The 20,278-nt window shown below is 45.5% G+C and overlaps 1 protein-coding gene and 1 non-coding gene across 3 annotated transcripts in view; one reads left to right on the forward strand and one right to left on the reverse strand.

Moving 5' to 3' along the window:
• Window positions 1-20,278, forward strand: part of rae1 (ribonucleic acid export 1) — a 58,969-nt gene that overhangs the window by 27,683 nt on the left and 11,008 nt on the right. For both annotated transcript variants that reach the window (XM_072514525.1, XM_072514526.1), the window contains exons 5-11: window positions 1,091-1,177; window positions 3,137-3,223; window positions 5,556-5,627; window positions 6,491-6,598; window positions 7,740-7,846; window positions 7,936-8,014; window positions 11,742-11,936. In XM_072514525.1, coding sequence (XP_072370626.1) covers window positions 1,091-1,177; window positions 3,137-3,223; window positions 5,556-5,627; window positions 6,491-6,598; window positions 7,740-7,846; window positions 7,936-8,014; window positions 11,742-11,936 — 735 coding nt within the window. The remainder of the gene's footprint in view (window positions 1-1,090; window positions 1,178-3,136; window positions 3,224-5,555; window positions 5,628-6,490; window positions 6,599-7,739; window positions 7,847-7,935; window positions 8,015-11,741; window positions 11,937-20,278) is intronic.
• On the reverse strand, window positions 350-543 carry LOC140428985 (U2 spliceosomal RNA). Its single transcript, XR_011948969.1, has one exon. It is a non-coding gene; the product is annotated as a U2 spliceosomal RNA (small nuclear RNA).

Below are 20,278 nucleotides of genomic sequence, written 5' to 3' on the forward strand. Positions count from 1 at the left end.
GCAGTGCTAACCCACTGCGCCACCCTTTAACATTTCGTATTGTAGCCACTTCCCCATGATATTCCCGAACATCATCAACCTGGGAGATGGGTTGATCGGAAAGAACTGCACCAGCCATGTCAATGCCATGGGTACTATTGGCCATGTCGGAGGCCAGTGGCAAGTAGTTCACCACCTCAATCGGAAAGATATTCGCCATTTACAAGGCACGAGACGAGTGTAATGGATGTAACTGCAACCCGGTTCAATAGTATCGAGGACAATATAGTCCACTTAATTGGCAGCCCAACCACCACTTTACACACCCTTCACCACCACAGTATCTTTTTTTTATTTTTATTTTTTATTTTTCCTTTTCTGAGTTACCAAGCCAGGGCTCAGAGTGTGGGACAGGGGCAAACCCCTAATCCAGCTCCTCGCCTGCTCCAAAAAACTAATTAAAATTGAATCGAATTCATGGTCCCCACAAGAGAGACATACCAGATCTAAACCAAAGGCTCAATCTCCAGACACTTGATCTTAGCCAAAAGGCCGAGAAGCGATCACCACCACAGTATCATGGTTACTCTGGTATTGTCTACAAGTTGTATTGTGGTTGCTTACTAAAGTTTCTTTGACAGGAAACAGGGTTTTTAAGCACAAGGCATACAGAGTATGTGCGCTTGGAAAGACGAGAGCAGAAGTTGCATTGGAGGGGGCATCATTGCCTTCCAAGTTGAACACCATCCCAATTAAGCCACATATCTCTGTTATTTTATGCTTGCTGGGTCAGCTGTGGGAATACCCTCCTCACACAGACTAGTGGTTCAAGAAGGCGGTCTGCCAGCAATCTTCCTGTAAGCCACGCAATGTGTAGGGTCGATGCTGTTCTCATGGGCCTTTAGCCCTTGGGAAATAGTATAAACTCGCTTTGGAAGGGGTTCTTTAAGCACGTTACATAAAATAAAATGTACACTTAATGAGAGTTATACACACTTAAGTCAAAAAGGGTTTGTTTTGTTTTTGTTGTGGTATAATATGTAAGAACTGTTTCCATTGACGTGTGTCTCCCGTTAACCCTGTGCAGTAACGCATTTTCATATTTTTAAAGGATGGGAGCAAAGTGGTTACAGCGTCATGTGATAAAACTGCAAAGATGTGGGACCTCAACAGTAACCAGGCAATACAGATTGCCCAAGTAAGTGGCCAGTAAGATGTTGGCAATACTTGTTAATGTACTCGGGTCAAGATACATATGAAACAATAGATACCCTCGTTCACTTTTTTCTATTTTCTTCTATCTCTTCTAAAAACGAGCAAATCCGCAAACATAATGCCTACTGAAATTGTAATAACCGTGAACTAGACTGTCCTGTGTCTGTGGGGTGTTAACTTTTGCCTGTGTTAGTGGGATAATATGGGAGAGCAGCAATAGCCATGGAATGGCACAGCACGGATTGATGTCCATAATTCACTACTGGCAAGTTCCAGTGTAAATCCTGCTGTCTGGAAGGAGAGGTCTTTCCACAGACTGGCCAAATTTGAAGGAAAGTCACTCCATACACAAGCAGGGGATTCAAACGAAGGGATGACACAGAACTGGAGGTGGTCACCTAACCTGTCCACTCTTCACCAGAGCGCAAAGATAGAACAAATGTACATACACATTTTCGACGAAAAGTAAATGCAAGCTGGAAATCTTGCTGAAAACGTGGCACACTCCTAATTTCTGACACGGTCTTGGAGGGGGTACCAGTGCAAATTCTCCAGAATAATACCTGGTATAATTTACATATATTGGCTTGTAAACAGATTATCAAATCAAGGTATTAAAATGATGAGGTGGTTACAAAAAAACTTTCATTTGGTGGGGAATCAAGCCCATAGGGGACACAATCTTAAAATTAGAACCAGTCCATACAGGAGTGAAATCGAAGCACTAATTCACACAAATGGTAATAGAAATCTGGAACATTCTGCACAAAAGACTGTTGTTTCTAGGTGAATTAGAATTTTCAAGACTAGGGTTGATAGATTTTTATTTTTATTTTAAGAAATTGTATTTGACTTAAAACATTAATTCTCTACAAACCAGGGACTGAATTCTCCCATTCGGCGGCACAGTGTCCACGCCGTCGGAAACGCCGTCGCGTTTTACGACGGCGTGAACAGGCCGCTGGGAGTACCGATTCTGGCCCCTACAGGGGCCAGCATGGCGCTGGAGTGGTTCACGCCGCTCCAACCTCCCATCCCGGCGCGAACTGTGCACCGCGGGATCCGCGCATGCGCAGTGGCGCCGGCGCCCACCCGCACATGCGCGGTGGCCTCCCTCAACGTGCCGGCCCCGACGCAACATGGCGCAGGAGTTCAGGGGCCGGCGCGGAAGAAAATAGGCCCGTGGAGCGAGTGGCCGGCCCAACGATCGGTGGGCTCCGATTGTGGGCCAGGCCCCATCGGAGGTCCACCACCACCCCAGATCGGAGCCCCCCTCCTCCCCACAGGCCACCCCACGACCCTGCACGCAGAGTTCCCGCCAGCTGCGACCAGGTGTGGATGACGCCGGCGGGACTCTGCCTTTTTAGAGCAGCCGCTCGGCCCATCCCGGGCTGAGAAACGGTGGCCCGGCCACGTACGGCGGCCCGCGACCGGCGCCGGGCCAAACGTGCCGGCGTCGGGGCGGAGTGGCCTTGTTGCGAGGATTCTCCGGGCTGGGAGAATCCCGCCCCAGAACTTTCTGTTTTTAGTTTAGTTTAGATTCCCAGCAGCCGCAGTATTTTGCTTTTATTTTATTGATAGATTCTTGTTTGATAAGGGAACCAAGTGATATAGCTCAAAGTCTGAGAAATGGAGTTGAGGTAAACATTATCTGTGATCTAATTGAATGGGGCTGCAGGCTTGAGGAGCTGAATGGCCTCTTCCTGTTCCTCTGCAATACCTGGGGACCCCAACACCTTACAGAAATTTGACAAGTGGCTCTGTAACAATAAGTCAGCATGAAAGAATCAGAGTTCCAATCTCTCTATGTGGAGACCAGGGGGAATTAGGTTGTACTTACTTACTGTTGAGGAGGTGCAAGTAAAATTGGCGCATAACATCGGGAGAACCTTATCATCTTTAAATAGTACAACACTGGTAATGATGTCTATTTGAACTGCAGCACGATGCTCCCATTAAAACTGTCCACTGGATCAAAGCACCTAACTACAGCTGTGTAATGACAGGAAGCTGGGACAAGACATTAAAGGTATGAACTGACTGTGTCTGTTAATATTGTAGATGTTGTACATTTTGCTATTCAACAGCTTCGTGTATTGAGGGTAGGCTGCTATGATTTGTAAAAACAAAAAGTCATTCACAAGGTTGCCTTTGAGAAAGTGGTGGGCAGCTGCTTCTTGAGCTGCTGAAGACAATCTGGTTAAATCACCCAGTACTGTTAGGCGGGGATGATAGTGACACAGTGACGATGAAGGAACAAAAATATGTGTCCAAGCTAGGTTGGTACGTAACTTGGAGGTGATGGTGATTCCTTGTGCCTACTGTCTTTGCCCTAATAAATAAGCCAGTGAGTATTGTATGTAGGTTGCTTCTGTTTTTGATGTTGTATATTTGAATAAGATCATTCAGCCCTTGAGCTTCCTCCGTTTGACAGTAACTGGGTAATGATGAGACGTGAGTCCAGAAACACTGAACCCAATGTTAGCACTTTCACCCATCTTTCCTGAGATTGACCAACTCCGAACTCAGTGTCTGAAATGTTATGACACGATGGGTGAGTGCGCGGTCAATTCCAGTCCCACAGACCCCAGAGTCCCAACATAAGTGAATTAGCCAATAATTTGTGTATTTTCCTGAGATCTTTGATCCTTAACTGCTCCAATGAGTTGCAGACACCAGGTTTGGAAGTAAAACACTAAAAAACTTTATTTATGAGAAAGGAACAAGATGAACAGAAAATGGCAAGAATGAAACAGTGGTCTGCCAGTCTAACTATTCCCCAAACCCTGCCCCACCCTCCACCCAGACGCAAGCAAGACAGACACATGGTGGGGTCCGGAAGGTTCAAAAATAACAGGGATTAAAATGTAAAAGAGATTTGAGGATCTTCACTGTTGGGGTTGAGGTCTTTTTAGGTAGCGATCCCTTCAGCGTGCAAGATGTCGATAACCATCAGTTGGTTTGGATCTTCAAGCTGGAATATTCAGGCTTCAGGGACACACTTCAACTTGTGTTGAGCAGAGCTTTCCCTCCGAAGATGCACTTCAGGTCTGCTCCGTCTCTGATATGTGTTCAACTTCAGACTCGCCAACAGCTTGTCTCAGTTAAATAGAATGTGAGAGCAGTAATTTTAGCAAGGCCTTTGAGTGGTCTGGTACCTTTAATGGGAGAGGAATCTGAAAAGTACCACCTCCCCCACCCACCACCACCACCACCAAACCTATCTTCAGGCTTTGAATGCTCACTAACTGCTCCGTTTACCTGAGGGAGTTCCAGCTACGATTTGAAAGAGAATTTCACCCCTTCTGGGAGTGAGATTCAAAATGATTCTGCTCCGCTCTACAGCTCCAAACAAAACCCTGACTTGGAGAAACAATCTCATCGAGAATGCTTACTGGCTCAGCTGAGGAAAAAACAGTCTCCAACTGGGGTTTTCCAGAGCGATCCATCCCTTCAGGGAGAGAGAATTTGAAACCTTCTTTAGCTCTGTCCCCAAAAAACGAAACTGAAACCAAACACGCAGTCACCCAGCAGGGTATTCCAGACTAAAAGCACCAATCCACATCGAGGATCTGCTTAGCTCCAGGATTGCAATGGAGTTGATTGGTTGCTAGCGAAGTCCATCACAATGACATCACGGGCTATGCCACAGAGCATCAAGACCTCCAAACACAAATCATTTACCTCTTCACCCCTCTCTCCACCCATCCGTTCTCCCTGGCTCAAACCCTCAAACTCATCTCCCTCGAGCCTGCCCTCAACTTAGTGTTGTCGGAATTGCCTCCAAATCCTCTGCGTGGCTACGACCACAGGACTACCCGAATACTTCCCTGGGATGAACAGTAGTGGCGCTATTGCCAGCGCCCGCAACCCTGACTCCTTACAAGAACCCGCCTCCATCCGCACCCAGAAAGCCTCTGTCTCCCTACTCCAGCCCCACACCTTCTCTGCATTCACTGCCCAGTAATAACATAACAAGTTTGGGAAAAGCCAACCCCTCCTACTGCCACCCCTTTTGGAGCACCGCTTTCCTTATCCTAACCACCTTCCCTGCCATACAAACAACGAGGCCTATCTACCTCTTTTTTAAAAATAACTTTGATAAGAAGACCAGCAGACGCTGAAACAGAAACAAGGGGTGTTTTCACTTTGATCAAAGTCTGCAGTTTTGAAGCAAAATCTGCAATGTTACAGGGCCAGGGATGAAAAAGAAAAACATTAAACAGGCAACGATTTAGCCAGTTCCTTGAAATATGTTCATGAATTAGGCTGCAATGTTAAACCGCTTTTGAGCTCATGTCTTTCGGTGATGAACAGCCTATAATACTACAGGGGTATTAATTATTTCTCTTGTATTTCAGTTCTGGGACACGCGTTCTCCGAATCCCATGCTGACGTTGCAGCTACCAGAGAGGTGTTACTGTGCTGATGTGGTAGGTAGCTTACATTACACAACACCCATGAACACTATACCAGCTGGTAGAATGGTTCATCTACTATGGTAGGTGGGTATGTTTTATGGGCTTCCACAACCCTGTCAGCGTAAGGGGAGCGGGGAATGAATGGCGATGCCCTCCTGAGTATCCCACTGGATGTCAACTCAAAATTCAGTCAGACTGAAGTTCAAATCTTGCACCTGTAATTCTAAAACAAAAATGCTTTGCCAAAGCCTCGTTCTTTGGTGAACTTAGACAATTCATCAGATTGCTCTCTGCTTACCCTTTTATTCTTTGCGTACTAGAATCTGACTTGTTACTGACTTTTCGGGTTCAATTCAGGAGCATTAACTCAAACAGTACTGATATTAGTAGGAGAAGAAGGAGGTGGCTTTGCTCCTGCTGCCTTACTGATTTCTGGTTAGCTTTTGACTAATTCCATATATTTTTTTCTGAACCAATACAATGAAAGCATTCTAACAGAACTCTTTATTCCAATCTGTACTTTTAACTATGAAGTGGAGAAATAATAAAATATGTGTATATATAGTGGTCAAGTTGTGAAAATGTTTCTACAAACTTGAGATTGATACATTTTTGTGCAGCAATTAAATATGGCGATTCAGTAAATGATGGGAACGTGCACATTTCTCCAGTTATTCTATCTATTGCATTTTGCACAGGAGGCTATCAGAGTGTTCAATTACCACTCCACATTATAGGAAAGTATTAGAATGAAGTAAGAAGCCTTTTGGACAAGTGATTGGGAAAGGTGAAATATAATAGAAGCTTTATTGTGTTACTTCAGTAAATGGACATGTGAGCTTCCTTAATTTCTTTCTCTCTCTTTTATATGATAGTTGTATCCTATGGCTGTAGTCGCCACTGCAGAGAGAGGCCTGATAGTCTACCAGCTCGAGAACCAGCCCTCCGAATTCAAAAGGATAGACTCTCCTCTCAAGCATCAGGTACAATGACAGCAGCACCTAACTGCTGGAGAAAGGGAGCAGTCCCAACAGACGGAAATGTGCCCTTTCCACTTAATTTAGATTAATGCACAGGTCCACACACGCCCATTGCACCTGCTGCTGTGTTTAACGGCTGCAAAGGTTTCTCTTTGTTATGTAGAACTTCTGGTTTCTTGATACATTTTTAACAAATACCCATGTTTATTTTTAGCCATTCTTTGTTTCCACTCAGCTTGGACTTTTACCTGTAAGATCCATCCCTTTTTATAAGAAATACTTTAAATCTGAGGCAAATCAATTGGAGCAGTTGTCATGTGATTGACTGTCTTAAATACCTTATAAGTGCACTCATGTATTACATTATAAATTCCCTCACTGAGGAATTAATCCATGAGTATTGCACATAGCATAATGATATTTGTTATCAAATAATTTACTAAATTGAGCCATCTTCACCTGAGCTTGGGTGACAAGACTTGGCAGAGAATTTGACTCTGGAGAGCACGATCATACCCTGGCCCAAGATGCAGACATGCAGCTCGAGCAAAGGTTACTGGAGAGGGATTTGGAGCAGAATCCCAGAATGTATTTTGGTACCTTTATGGAGGGTTGTTTTGGTCAATCTTAGTTTCTGCGCAATGTAAGATGAGCTAATTCAGTGAAAAATAGTTTTCCCCAGTATCCAATTTTCAATGAAGACAGTTGCACCATTTGTTTCTAAAATTTCCCATATCGCCATCTACTCCCAACCCAAATCAGCAAAGCTTTTTCGGCAACACTTATGACCACGACCTCCACCATCCAGAAGGGCAACAGACACACGAGAACACCATCACCCCAAATTTCCCTCCAAATCTCTCTGTCCTAGCTTAGAGGTATGCTGTCACTTTGTCTTTGGGTGAAAACACTGGAACACTCTGCCAAATGATACTTTGGGGAAGCTTTCACCACATGAACGGCAGTGTTTAAGTAGGACAGTGAGGGATGAGCAATAAACTTGGATCTTGCCAGCATTGATCAAACCACCTGCCATTCCCAAATGTCCAGGAATGAAATAAATCTGTCAAGTCACAGGAACGTAATCTGTTCGACTCACACTGTGAAGATCACATCCTCAATACTCGGTCAACATCTTTTTCAGCATCGATGTGTTGCCATCTTTAAAGATAAACAGAACAAGCCAACAGGATTTGCACTTGGAAGCATTGAGGGGCGAGTGGCCATTCATTATATAAACCCTCCCAACCCGTAAGTATCCTTAGTTTTTTGACCATTTCCATGAGTTTTCTTTGAGGTATTGCTTTAACATTCTGCTCATAACACTTTTTTTCAAATAGTGCAAAAGACAATTTCACTTTTAAATGCCATCGATCTAATGGAACAACCAACACATCTGGACCTCAAGATATTTATGCTGTGAGTATTCTGTGAAGCACAAATCCTCACATATTTATGTTGCAGACTAGTAGTTTATTTTCTCATTGGGGCAGGGGGAGGCTTGGCTAATGGTGAACTCTGACACTTGCAGTCTGACCATAATCAGTTGTGTCCATTAATTGTAAACCCAATTACTCACTAACTTTTTCTGCGGATTTACAACTATGTTGGCCTGATAGCACAGAATACATTTCAATGTAAGAGAAGGCGGTTTGGCACATCATTCCTGTGCTGGCACCATATCACACCTGGTTAAATTAATCGTACCTCCCTGCAATTAGAATGCATCCACAAGCTTGCTGTCTGTCAGTATATAATTTCAATCAAAACAGAACTGGCTGTAAATGCTCAGCACCTGTAGAGAGAGAGAGAAGCAAGGTTAATATTTGAAATCAATCAAAACTGTGGAAAAAGTTTGATATTAACAGGTTTAAAGCAAGGAGAGAGGGAAGTAGATAGGGGAAGGTCTGTGAAATGATGGCAGGATTAATTAAATGAAAATAGGGATAATAATGCAATATGAAAACATAATGGTAATGGAACAAGTAAAGAAACAGAAGGTAGGTCTAGCGGAGGTGTGAATGGCAAGGTGCTGTCTGATTATAAATGGGAGCAATGGTTAGGATTTGGAACTGTTGAATCCAGAAAGCTGTTCCTAATCAATAGATGGAAGTGCTGTTCGTGGAGTTTCTGCTCAGATTCATTGGAATAATGTAGGAGCCAAGGACAGAGAGATGATAGTGCTGGGGAATTAAAATGACAAGCTGTGCCTTTCCTTCCACCTCCAGCATGATGCCAGCACCAATCAATTCTTCCCTTTCTCCTTCAGTATTTTAAAGGGACCTTTCTCTGCTATACTTTTGTCCGCTCTTCAATTTTCTCCATTGCCCCTCCCCTTCCCACGGCAATGTCTTATGCAAGCACAGGGAATGCAACATGTGTCCTTGTGCTTGCTCCCTTCCCACAGTCCCACTCTGTTTGCTGCTCACCATCTGGTCTCCTACATTGAGAGACCAAATGCAGATTCAGTGATCGCTTTGCCAATGCTTCCACTTAGTCTGAAACACGCCAAGAGATTAAAATTCTTATTTTCTCACACTGTCCTATTCCCACTCTGACCCTGCCTTCGGCCTCCTCCACTGTTCCACGGAAGATTGACATAAGCCATTAGCTTCAGTTAGAAATTTTACAAGCTGTCAAACTCACCATTGAGTTCAGCCACTTAAGATCAACCACTGTTCCCATTTTTTGGAACAGCAGTTGTTAGCCATGATACTGCTGTTGGCATTTCCACCTCGTCTAGACACACATTTTGTATCTTATCCCATTGTAATTCCCTTTTGCTTTTCACCATCAAGGTGTCTTTTTGTCATTTAATCGCTCCAGCCTTCCACCCCATTGCAGACCTTCCCTACTCTCACCAGCCCCTGCCCTTTCCCTGGTTTAGGAAGTGCTTAAACCAGTTACATCTCTAATTTTTCTTCATCTTGATAAAAGGCTATTGACCTTAAATAATAACCCTGTTTTCTCTCTATAAATGCTGCCTGACCAGCTGAGTATTTCTCTATTTGATGGATACTATAACATTGAAATAAGTGTTTTGCTTTTGTATAATTTATCTTTGAATGGCAAACAGTTAGACAATCATAAGATCTAAAAGAAAATTAACCTAAAAACAATTAAGCAAACTTGATCAAAACTATACCACCCAAAGATAAATTATTATAACTTCAAATTGCAATTCCTGGAATATTTCTGTCTTTTAATATGTTGAATAGTGCAGGAGGCATGGAGATGCTAGTCCAATGATGCAACTTGCTCAGCCATCTTTAACTGGACATGGTTTAGGGTGGCACAGTGGTTAGCACTATTGCCTCAGCGCCAGAGACCCGGGTTTGATTCAGACCTTGGGTGGAGTTTGTACGTTCTCTCCGTGTCTGGGTGGGTTTCCTCTGGGTGCTCCAGTTTCCTCCCCCAGTCCAAACAGGTGCAAGTTGGGTGGATTGACCATGCTAAATTGCCCCTTGGTGTCCAACAGTTGGATGGGGCAGGGGAGTGGGCTGAGGTAGGGTGCTTTTTCAGAGGGTCTGTGGAGACTCGGTGGGCCAATTGGCCTTCTTCTGTAGGGATTCTATGATAAGAACACCGATAGAACAAGAGCTAACAGGGCTGCTGGCCCAATCTGCCGCTCTAAAAATAGTATTGTCCTATGGAAATATGCCACGTGCAAACATTTATCAACACCATGCACCAATTTTAGTAGAAAATGTTGTTTTGCTGGTAAACAAAGAACAATACAGCACAGGAACAGGCCGCAAGCCTGTACCGTTATCAACCTTTGCCAAATCCCTCGGCACCCTTGTACCCTATCCCTCTATTCCCATCCTATCCATGTATTTGTCAAGATGCCTTTTGAACGCCACTGTTAATGTATCTGCTTCCACAACCTCCCCTGGCAACGCGTTCCAGGCACTCACCACCCTCTGAGTAAGAAACCTGCCATGCACGTCTCCTCTAAACTTTGCCCACGGACCTTAAACCTATGCTCCCTGGTGACTGACCCCTCCACCCTGGGAAAGAGTGACTGCCCATCCACTCTATCCATGCCCCTCATAATCTTGTAGACCTCTATCAGGTCACCCCTTAACCTCCGTCTTTCTAATGAAAATAGTCTGAGTCTATTCAGCCTCTCCATATAGCTAACACCCTGCAGACCAGGCAACATCCTGGTAAACCTCCTCTGCACCCTCTACAAAGCCTCCACATCCTTCAGGTAGTGTGGCGACCAGAATTGTGCGCGCAATATTCCAAGTGCAGCCGCACCAAGGTTCTATACAACTGTAGCATGACTTGGCAGTTTTTATACTCGATGCCCCGTCCAATGAAGACAAGCATTCCGTATTCTTTCTTGACTACCTTATCCACTTGTATTGCCAACTTCAAAAATCTATGGACCTGCATGCCCAGATCTCTCTGACTTTCTATATTCCTAAGAGGTTTGCCATTTTACGGTATTTTTCCCCTCTTACGTTAGACCTACCAAAATGCATTACATCACATTTGTCTGGATTAAACTCCATTTGCCATTTCTCTGCACAAATCTCCAACCAATGTATGTCCTGCTGTATCTTCTGACAATCTTCAACACTATCTGCCACTCCACCAACCTTGGTGCCATCCGCGAACTTACTAATCAGACCGGCTACATTTTCCTCCAAATCGTTTATGTACAGTACAAACAAAGGCCTCAGCACAGATCCCTGTGGAACACCACCAATCATAACCTTCCATTCAGAAAACCACCCTTCTACTGATGTCCTTTGCCTTCTGTGACCGAGCCAGTTCTGTATCATCTTACCACCTCACCTCTGATCCCATGTGACTTCCCCTTTTGTACCAGTCTGCCATGAGGCACCTTGTCAAAGGCTTTACTAAAGTCCATGTAAACAGCATCCATCGCCCTCCCCTCATCAATCATCTTTGTCACCAAACATATTTCACTTGCGTGATTACTTGTGGGCAACTCTTAAATTAATTTTTTTAAAGCCTGAGACTCAATCTGGCCCTTTAATGTATTGTAGAAACCGTACAGATTCCACAATGAAGTCTTAAAGTGGTAAGTTATAACCAATGATTTGATGCAAATGTGGTAACCCATTACTCCAAATTGCTATTGAAAAATCTCTTCCTTTACCGTATCTCCCAGGTGAATGGAATTGCTTTCCACCCGATACATGGCACTCTTGCCACAGTAGGATCCGACGGTAGGTTCAGTTTTTGGGACAAAGACGCTCGCACAAAGCTCAAAACATCAGAGCAGCTTGACCAGCAAATAGCTGCCTGCTGCTTCAATAATAACGGAAACATCTTTGCCTATTCATCAAGTTATGACTGGTCAAAAGTAAGTACAAGTGTCGTACTCTCTGTATCGATACCTGAATAATAGTAATAAATGAAGATAACTTTTGACCATTTAAGTTGTAAGCATTTGGCATTCTTGAGGCAGCGGTGGCAAGAGCTGTTGCCCTCGCTCATTCTACTTCTGTCTGCAATCAGCTAACTCAGAACATATGAGCGATTGAACCTCAGGCCAGCTATTCACTGGAACCAGCTGAATTAAGGGGCTCCTCCTATGGATATAGCTGGAGGATGCTCTTTTACAGCTATGGAAAGGGCTGATTCCAGTAGTGGGTGCTCTGCCACAGGTGCAACAAGAGCTAGTTTCTGTAGGGAACACCCTCCTGCAGTTTATTGCCATATTCATTTTAAATTAAAATAGTACTCTGATGGGAGAATATTTCTGTTGTCTGCTAGTTTGTCCCCAGGTGCTATTTTATTGAAGATTTATGTTTTTTGTCATTGAGCTCTACAGGTTTTGTGTTGACTCTGGAACATGTGAGCTATAGGTTTGAATGTTGGCGAATTACATGACTGGTTGAGAGTGGCTCAGATACATCTGATTCCTACATATACACAGTAGATGTTACTGTAGAGAGCCAAAGAGGTAAAACTTCTGGTTGATCCCTCTTCCCTCGTCCTCACACTCCCTCGCTCATTCTACTTCTGTCTGCAATCAGCTAACTCAGAACATATGAGGGATTGAACCTCAGGACGGCTATTCACTGGAGAAGCTGGCTGATGTATCAGTGAAGCTTCAAATGGCTTTCATTATACAGCTCTGCAATCCTGCCATGTTCAGCCATGGATGGTGGTGGACAACTAAACACTGGAGGAAGAGGCTCCACAAATATCCCCATCCTCAAGTATGGAGGAACCCAGCACATCAGTGCAAAGAATAAGGCTGAAACATTCGCCAGAAATGCCAAGTGGGTGATCCATCTCGACCTTCTCGAGGCCCCATAGATGTCAGTCTTCAGCCAACATGATTCACTCCACGTGGTATCAAGAAACTGCTGAAGGCACTGGGTACTGCAAATGCTATGGGCCCTGACAATATTCCAGAAATAGTGCTGAAGACGTGTGCTCCAGAACTTGCGGCACCCCTAGACAAGCTGTTCCAGTGCAGCTACAACACTGGTATCTACCCAACAATGTTCAAAATTGCCCAGGTATGTCCTATACCCATGAGGACCAATCCAACCTGGCTAATTACCACCCTCCGTCTACTCAATCATCAATAAAGTGATGGAAGGGGTCATCAACAGCGTTATCAAGCAACATTTACTCAGCAATAACCTGCTCAGGGATGCTCTGTTTTGGTTCTGCCAGGGTCACATAGTTCCTGACCTCATTACAGTCTGAGTTCAAACATGTACTTGGTTTGCACTGAGTGCTGAATTTGGTGCTTTTTGAGTGCTATAGTAAGAGTTTGGTGACCGAGGGAGTTAGGTGAGGAGGGAGTAAGGTGCTGCTTTCATTTTGTTTCCGACATTTCCGCAAAGAGTGCGAAGAGAGCCAGGAGTTTACAGAAAGTGTAGCTGACTGGGAGCAGAGTCGGAGGGCGGAGATCTAGTTAGTCCACAGGGCAGCTATATTCTGTCAGGTAAGAAGGGATGGAGGCTAGGCCAGTTGCATGCTCCTCCTGTAGGATGTGGGTGGTGGGGGATACCACCGGTGTCCCCGCTGACTATACCTGCGGGAAGTGCACCCAACTTCAGCTCCTCAAAGACCGTGTTAGGGAACTGGAGCTGAAGCTGGATGAACTTCGGATCATCCGGGAGGCAGAGGGGGTGATTGAGAAGAGTTACAAGGAGGTAACCACACCCAAAGTACAGGACAAGAATAGCTGGGTTACAGTCAGGGGGAAAAAAACAAACAGGCAGACAGTGCAGGGACCCCTCGTGGCCGTTCCCCTTCAAAACAAGTATACCGTTTTGGATGCTGTTGGGTGGGATGACCTACCGGGGGAAGAGAGTGCAGTTGAACACGTGGCTGCAGGAATGGTGTAGGAGGGAGGGCTTCAGGTATTTGGATAATTGGAGCGCATTCTGGGGAAGGTGGGACCTGTACAAGCAGGACGGGTTGCATCTGAACCAGAGGGGCACCAATATCCTGGGAGGGAGGTTTTCTAGTACTCTTCGGGAGGGTTTAAACTAATTTGGCTGGGGAATGGGAACCGGATTTGTAGTCCAGCAACTAAGGTAGCCGATATTCAGGACGCCAAAGCATGTAGTGAGGCAGTGGGGAAGGGAACACTGACAAAGGAGAGTACTTGCAGGCACGGAGATGGGTTGAAGTGTGTCTACTTCAACGCAAGAAGCATCAGGAATAAGGTGGGTGAACTTAAGGCATGGATCGGTACTTGGGACTACGATGTGGTGGCCATCACGGAAACTTGGATAGAAGAGGGGCAGAAATGGTTGTTGGAGGTCCCTGGTTATAGATGTTTCAATAAGATTAGGGAGGGTGGTAAAAGAGGTGGGGGGGTGGCATTATTAATTAGAGATAGTATAACAGCTGCAGAAAGGCAGTTCGAGGAGTATCACCCTAATGAGGTAGTATGGGTTGAAGTCAGAAATAGGAAAGGAGCAGTCACCTTGTTAGGAGTTTTCTATAGGCCCCCCAATAGTAGCAGAGATGTGGAGGAACAGATTGGGAAACAGATTTTGGAAAGGTGCAGAAGTCATAGGGTAGTAGTCATGGGCGACTTTAACTTCCCAAATATTGAGTGGAAACTCTTTAGATCAAATAGTTTGGATGGGGTGGTGTTTGTGCAGTGTGTCCAGGAAGCTTTTCTAACACAGTATGTAGATTGTCCGACCAGAGGAGGGGCAATATTGGATTTAGTACTGGGTAATGAACCAGGGCAAGTGATAGATTTGTTAGTGGGGGAGCATTTTGGAGATAGTGACCACAATTCTGTGACTTTCACTTTAGTAATGGAGAGGGATAGGTACGTGCAACAGGGCAAGGTTTACAATTGGGGGAAGGGTAAATACGATGTTGTCAGACAAGAATTGAAGTGCATAAGTTGGGAACATAGGCTGTCAGGGAAGGACACAAGTGAAATGTGGAACTTGTTCAAGGAACAGGTGCTACGTGTCCTTGATGTGTATGTCCCTGTCAGGCAGGGAAGAGATGGTCGAGTGAGGGAACCATGGTTGACAAGAGAGGTTGAATGTCTTGTTAAGAGGAAAAAGGAGACTTATGTAAGGCTGAGGAAACAAGGTTCAGACAGGGCATTGGAGGGATACAAGATAGCCAGGAGGGAACTGAAGAAAGGGATTAGGAGAGCTAAGAGAGGGCATGAACAATCTTTGGCGGGTAGGATCAAGGAAAACCCCAAGGCCTTTTACACATATGTGAGAAATATGAGAATGACTAGAGCGAGGGTAGGTCCGATCAAGGACAGTAGCGGGAGATTGTGTATTGAGTCTGAAGAGATAGGAGAGGTCTTCAACGAGTATTTTTCTTCTGTATTTACAAATGAGAGGGGCAATATTGTTGGAGAGGACAGTGTGAAACAGATTGGTAAGCTCGAGGAAATACTTGTTAGGAAGGAAGATGTGTTGGGCATTTTGAAAAACTTGAGGATAGACAAGTCCCCCGGGCCTGACGGGATATATCCAAGGATTCTATGGGAAGCAAGAGATGAAATTGCAGAGCCGTTGGCAATGATCTTTTCGTCCTCACTGTCAACAGGGGTGGTACCAGGGGATTGGAGAGTGGCGAATGTCGTGCCCCTGTTCAAAAAAGGGACTAGGGATAACCCTGGGAATTACAGGCCAGTTAGTCTTACTTCGGTGGTAGGCAAAGTAATGGAAAGAGTACTGAAGGATAGGATTTCTGAGCATCTGGAAAGACACTGCTTGATTAGGGATAGTCAGCACGGATTTGTGAGGGGTAGGTCTTGCCTTACAAATCTTATTGAATTCTTTGAGGAGGCGACCAAGCATGTGGATGAAGGTAAAGCAGTGGATGTAGTGTACATGGATTTTAGTAAGGCATTTGATAAGGTTCCCCATGGTAGGCTTATGCAGAAAGTAAGGAGGCATGGGATAGTGGGAAATTTGGCCAGTTGGATAACGAACTGGCTAACCGATAGAAGTCAGAGAGTGGTGGTGGATGGTAAATATTCAGCCTGGATCCCAGTTACCAGTGGCGTACCGCAGGGATCAGTTCTGGGTCCTCTGCTGTTTGTGATTTTCATTAATGACTTGGATGAGGGAGTTGAAGGGTGGGTCAGTAAATTTGCAGATGATACGAAGATTGGTGGAGTTGTGGATAGTGAGGAGGGATGTTGTCGGCTGCAAAGAGACATAGATAGGATGCAGCGCTGGGCTGAGAAGTGGCAGATGGAGTTTAACCCTGAAAAGTGTGAGGTTGTCCATTTTGGAAGGACAAATATGAATGCGGAATACAGGGTTAACGGTAGAGTTCTTGGCAATGTGGACGAGCAGAGAGATCTTGGGGTCTATGTTCATACATCTTTGAAAGTTGCCACTCAAGTGGATAGAGCTGTGAAGAAGGCCTATGGTGTGCTCGCGTTCATTAACAGAGGGATTGAATTTAAGAGCCGTGAGGTGATGATGCAGCTGTACAAAACTTTGGTAAGGCCACATTTGGAGTACTGTGTACAGTTCTGGTCGCCTCATTTTAGGAAGGATGTGGAAGCTTTGGAAAAGGTGCAAAGAAGATTTACCAGGATGTTGCCTGGAATGGAGAGTAGGTCTTACGAGGAAAGGTTGAGGGTGCTAGGCCTTTTCTCATTAGAACGGAGAAGGATGAGGGGCGACTTGATAGAGGTTTATAAGATGATCAGGGGAATAGGTAGAGTAGACAGTCAGAGACTTTTTCCCCGGGTGGAACAAACCATTACAAGGGGACATAAATTTAAGGTGAAAGGTGGAAGATATAGGAGGGATATCAGAGGTAGGTTCTTTACCCAGAGAGTAGTGGGGGCATGGAATGCACTGCCTGTGGAAGTAGTTGAGTCGGAAACATTAGGGACCTTCAAGCAGCTATTGGATAGGTACATGGATGACGGTAAAATGATATGGTGTAGATTTATTTGTTCTTAAGGGCAGCACGGTAGCATTGTGGATAGCACAATGCTTCACAGCTCCAGGGTCCCAGGTTCGATTCCAGCTTGGGTCACTGTCTGTGCGGAGTCTGCACGTCCTCCCTGTGTCTGCGTGGGTTTCCTCCGGGTGCTCCGGTTTCCTCCCACAGTCCAAAGATGTGCAGGTTAGGTGAATTGGCCAATGATAAATTGCCCTTAATGTCCAAAATTGCCCTTGGTGTTGGGTGGAGGTGTTGAGTTTGGGTAGGGTGCTCTTTCCAGGAGCCGGTGCAGACTCAAAGGGCCGAATGGCCTCCTTCTGCACTGTAAATTCAATGATAATCTATGATTAATCTAGGACAAAGGTTCGGCACAACATTGTAGGCCGAAGGGCCTGTTCTGTGCTGTATTTTCTATGTTCTATGTACAAAACAGCTAAACTCCAGGAAGTGAGGTGAGAGTGATTGCCCTTGAACTCGGGGCAGCATTCGGCCGAATATGGCATCAAGGAGATCTTTTTTTAAAATATTTTTATTCATAAATATGTGTCCATGATCTCACACAGAATAGTCTAGCAAATTTACACAACTTTTCTAAAAGTATCCCCTGACTATCCACCTCCTTTATTTGCTGTCCTTAGGCGGTGCCGGTGCCTTCTATCTGAGCAAGTCTCTCCTCCTGGCTATTAGAGAGGCGAAGGACAAGGCATCAGCCTTCCTCCCCTCTTGTAGCCCTGACAAGTCCAACACTCCAAAGATCGCCACCATTGGGCACGGCTCCACTCTAACTCCCAAAATCTCCGGCATTGTTTCAACAAAGGAGCCATCTTGGGGCAAGATCAAAACACATGAATTTAAGAAGTGTTGACACAACTGCAGAAACTTTTAAAAGTGATAGCACTGATAATGATCTTGATGTTTATAGCTTAGAAGATTCCTTCTGTGTAGGAATTATTGAGAAGTTCAGTGCTACTGCAGATGATACTTCTAATCCTCAAATAGTACAATCTTAATCTAGGACAAATGTTCGGCACAACATTGTGGGCCGAAGGGCCTGTTCTGTGCTGTATTTTCTTTTTTTTAAATATTTTATTGAAAATTTTTGGCCAACCATCACAGTACATTGTGTATCCTTTACACAGTAATATAACAATATAAATAACAATGGCCAGTTTTATAAACAAGAAATAAATATATAAACAAAAACAAAACTAAATGGCAACTGCCTTGTCCCAGATAAATATTCTCCAAAAATATGTTTTAACAGTCCAATATACAATTATCTATAACAACAACCTATACATATTATACTTATATATTAACATCCCTGAGAATCCCTCTGGTTCCCCCCCCCCCCCCCCCCCGGGGCTGCTGCTGCTGTCTTCTTCTTTTCCATTCCCTCTATCTTTCTGTGAGGTATTCGACGAACGGTTGCCACCGCCTGGTGAACCCTTGAGCCGATCCCCTTAGGACGAACTTAATCCGTTCCAGTTTTATAAACCCTGCCATGTCATTTATCCAGGTCTCCACACCCGGGGGCTTGGCTTCCTTCCACATAAACAGTATCCTGCGCCGGGCTACTAGGGACGCAAAGGCCAAAACATCAGCCTCTCTCGCCTCCTGCACTCCCGGCTCTTCTGCAACCCCAAATATAGCCAACCCCCAGCTTGGTTCGACCTGGACCCCCACTACCTTCGAAAGCACCTTTGTCACCCCCACCCAAAACCCCTGTAGTGCCGGACATGACCAGAACATGTGGGTGTGATTCGCTGGGCTTTACGAGCATCTCGCACACCTATTCTCTACTCCAAAAAATTTGCTAAGCCGTGTTCCAGTCATATGCGCCCTGTGTAACACCTTAAATTGTATCAGGCTTAGCCTGGCACACGAGGACGATGAGTTTACCCTACTTAGGGCATCAGCCCACAGCCCCTCCTCAATCTCCTCCCCCAGCTCTTCTTCCCATTTCCCTTTCAGCTCGTCTACCATAATCTCCCCCCCGTCTCTCATCTCCCTATATATGTCTGACACCTTACCGTCCCCCACCCATGTCTTTGAGATCACTCTGTCCTGCACCTCCTGCGTCGGGAGCTGCGGGAATTCCCTCACCTGTTGCCTCGTAAAAGCCCTCAGTTGCATATACCGGAATGCGTTCCCTTGGGACAACCCATATTTTTCGGTCAGCGCTCCCAGACTTGCAAACGTCCCATCTACAAACAGATCTCTCAATTGTGTTACTCCTGCTCTTTGCCATGTTCCAAATCCCCCATCCATTCTCCCCGGAGCAAACCTATGATTATTTCTTATCGGGGACCACACCGAGGCTCCCCTATGCCGTCTCCATTGCCCCCAAATTTTCAGAGTAGCCACCACCACCGGGCTTGTGGTGTATTTCTTCGGTGAGAACGGCAACGGCGCCGTCACCATGGCTTGTAGGCAAGTCCCCCTACAGGACGCCTTCTCCAATCTCTTCCACGCCACTCCCTCCTCTTCTCCCATCCACTTACATACCATTGAGATGTTGGCGGCCCAGTAGTACTCACTCAGGCTCGGTAGCGCCAGCCCCCCCTATCCCTACTACGCTGCAAAAATCCCTTCCTCACTCTCGGGGTCTTCCCGGCCCACACAAAACTCATGATACTCTTCTCAATCCTTTTGAAAAAAGCCTTTGTGATCACCACCGGGAGGCACTGAAACACAAAGAGGAATCTCAGGAGGACCACCATTTTAACCGCTTGTACCCTCCCTGCCAGTGACAGGGATACCATGTCCCATCTCTTGAAGTCCTCCTCCATCTGTTCCACCAACCGCGTTAAGTTTAACCTATGCAATGTACCCCAATTCTTGGCTGTCTGGATCCCCAAGTAGCGAAGGTCCCTTGTTACCTTCCTCAGCGGTAAGTCCTCTATTTCTCTGCTCTGCTCCCCTGGATGCACCACAAACAGCTCACTTTTCCCCATGTTCAGCTTATATCCTGAAAATTCTCCAAACTCCCCAAGTATCCGCATTATCTCTGCCATCCCCTCCGCCGGGTCCGCCACATACACCAATAAATCGTCCGCGTAAAGAGATACCCGGTGTTCCTCTCCTCCCCTGAGTACTCCCCTCCACTTCCTGGAGACCCGCAATGCTATTGCCAGGGGCTCAATCGCCAGTGCAGAGGACATCCCTGCCTCGTCCCTCTATGGAGCCGAAAATACGCAGACCCCCGTCCATTCGTGACCACGCTCGCCATCGGGGCCCTATACAGCAGCTGTACCCATCTAATATACTCATCTCCAA

The sequence above is a fragment of the Scyliorhinus torazame genome, chromosome 8 (genome assembly GCF_047496885.1).
Source record: "Scyliorhinus torazame isolate Kashiwa2021f chromosome 8, sScyTor2.1, whole genome shotgun sequence".
Classification (NCBI taxonomy): Eukaryota; Metazoa; Chordata; class Chondrichthyes; order Carcharhiniformes; family Scyliorhinidae; genus Scyliorhinus; species Scyliorhinus torazame.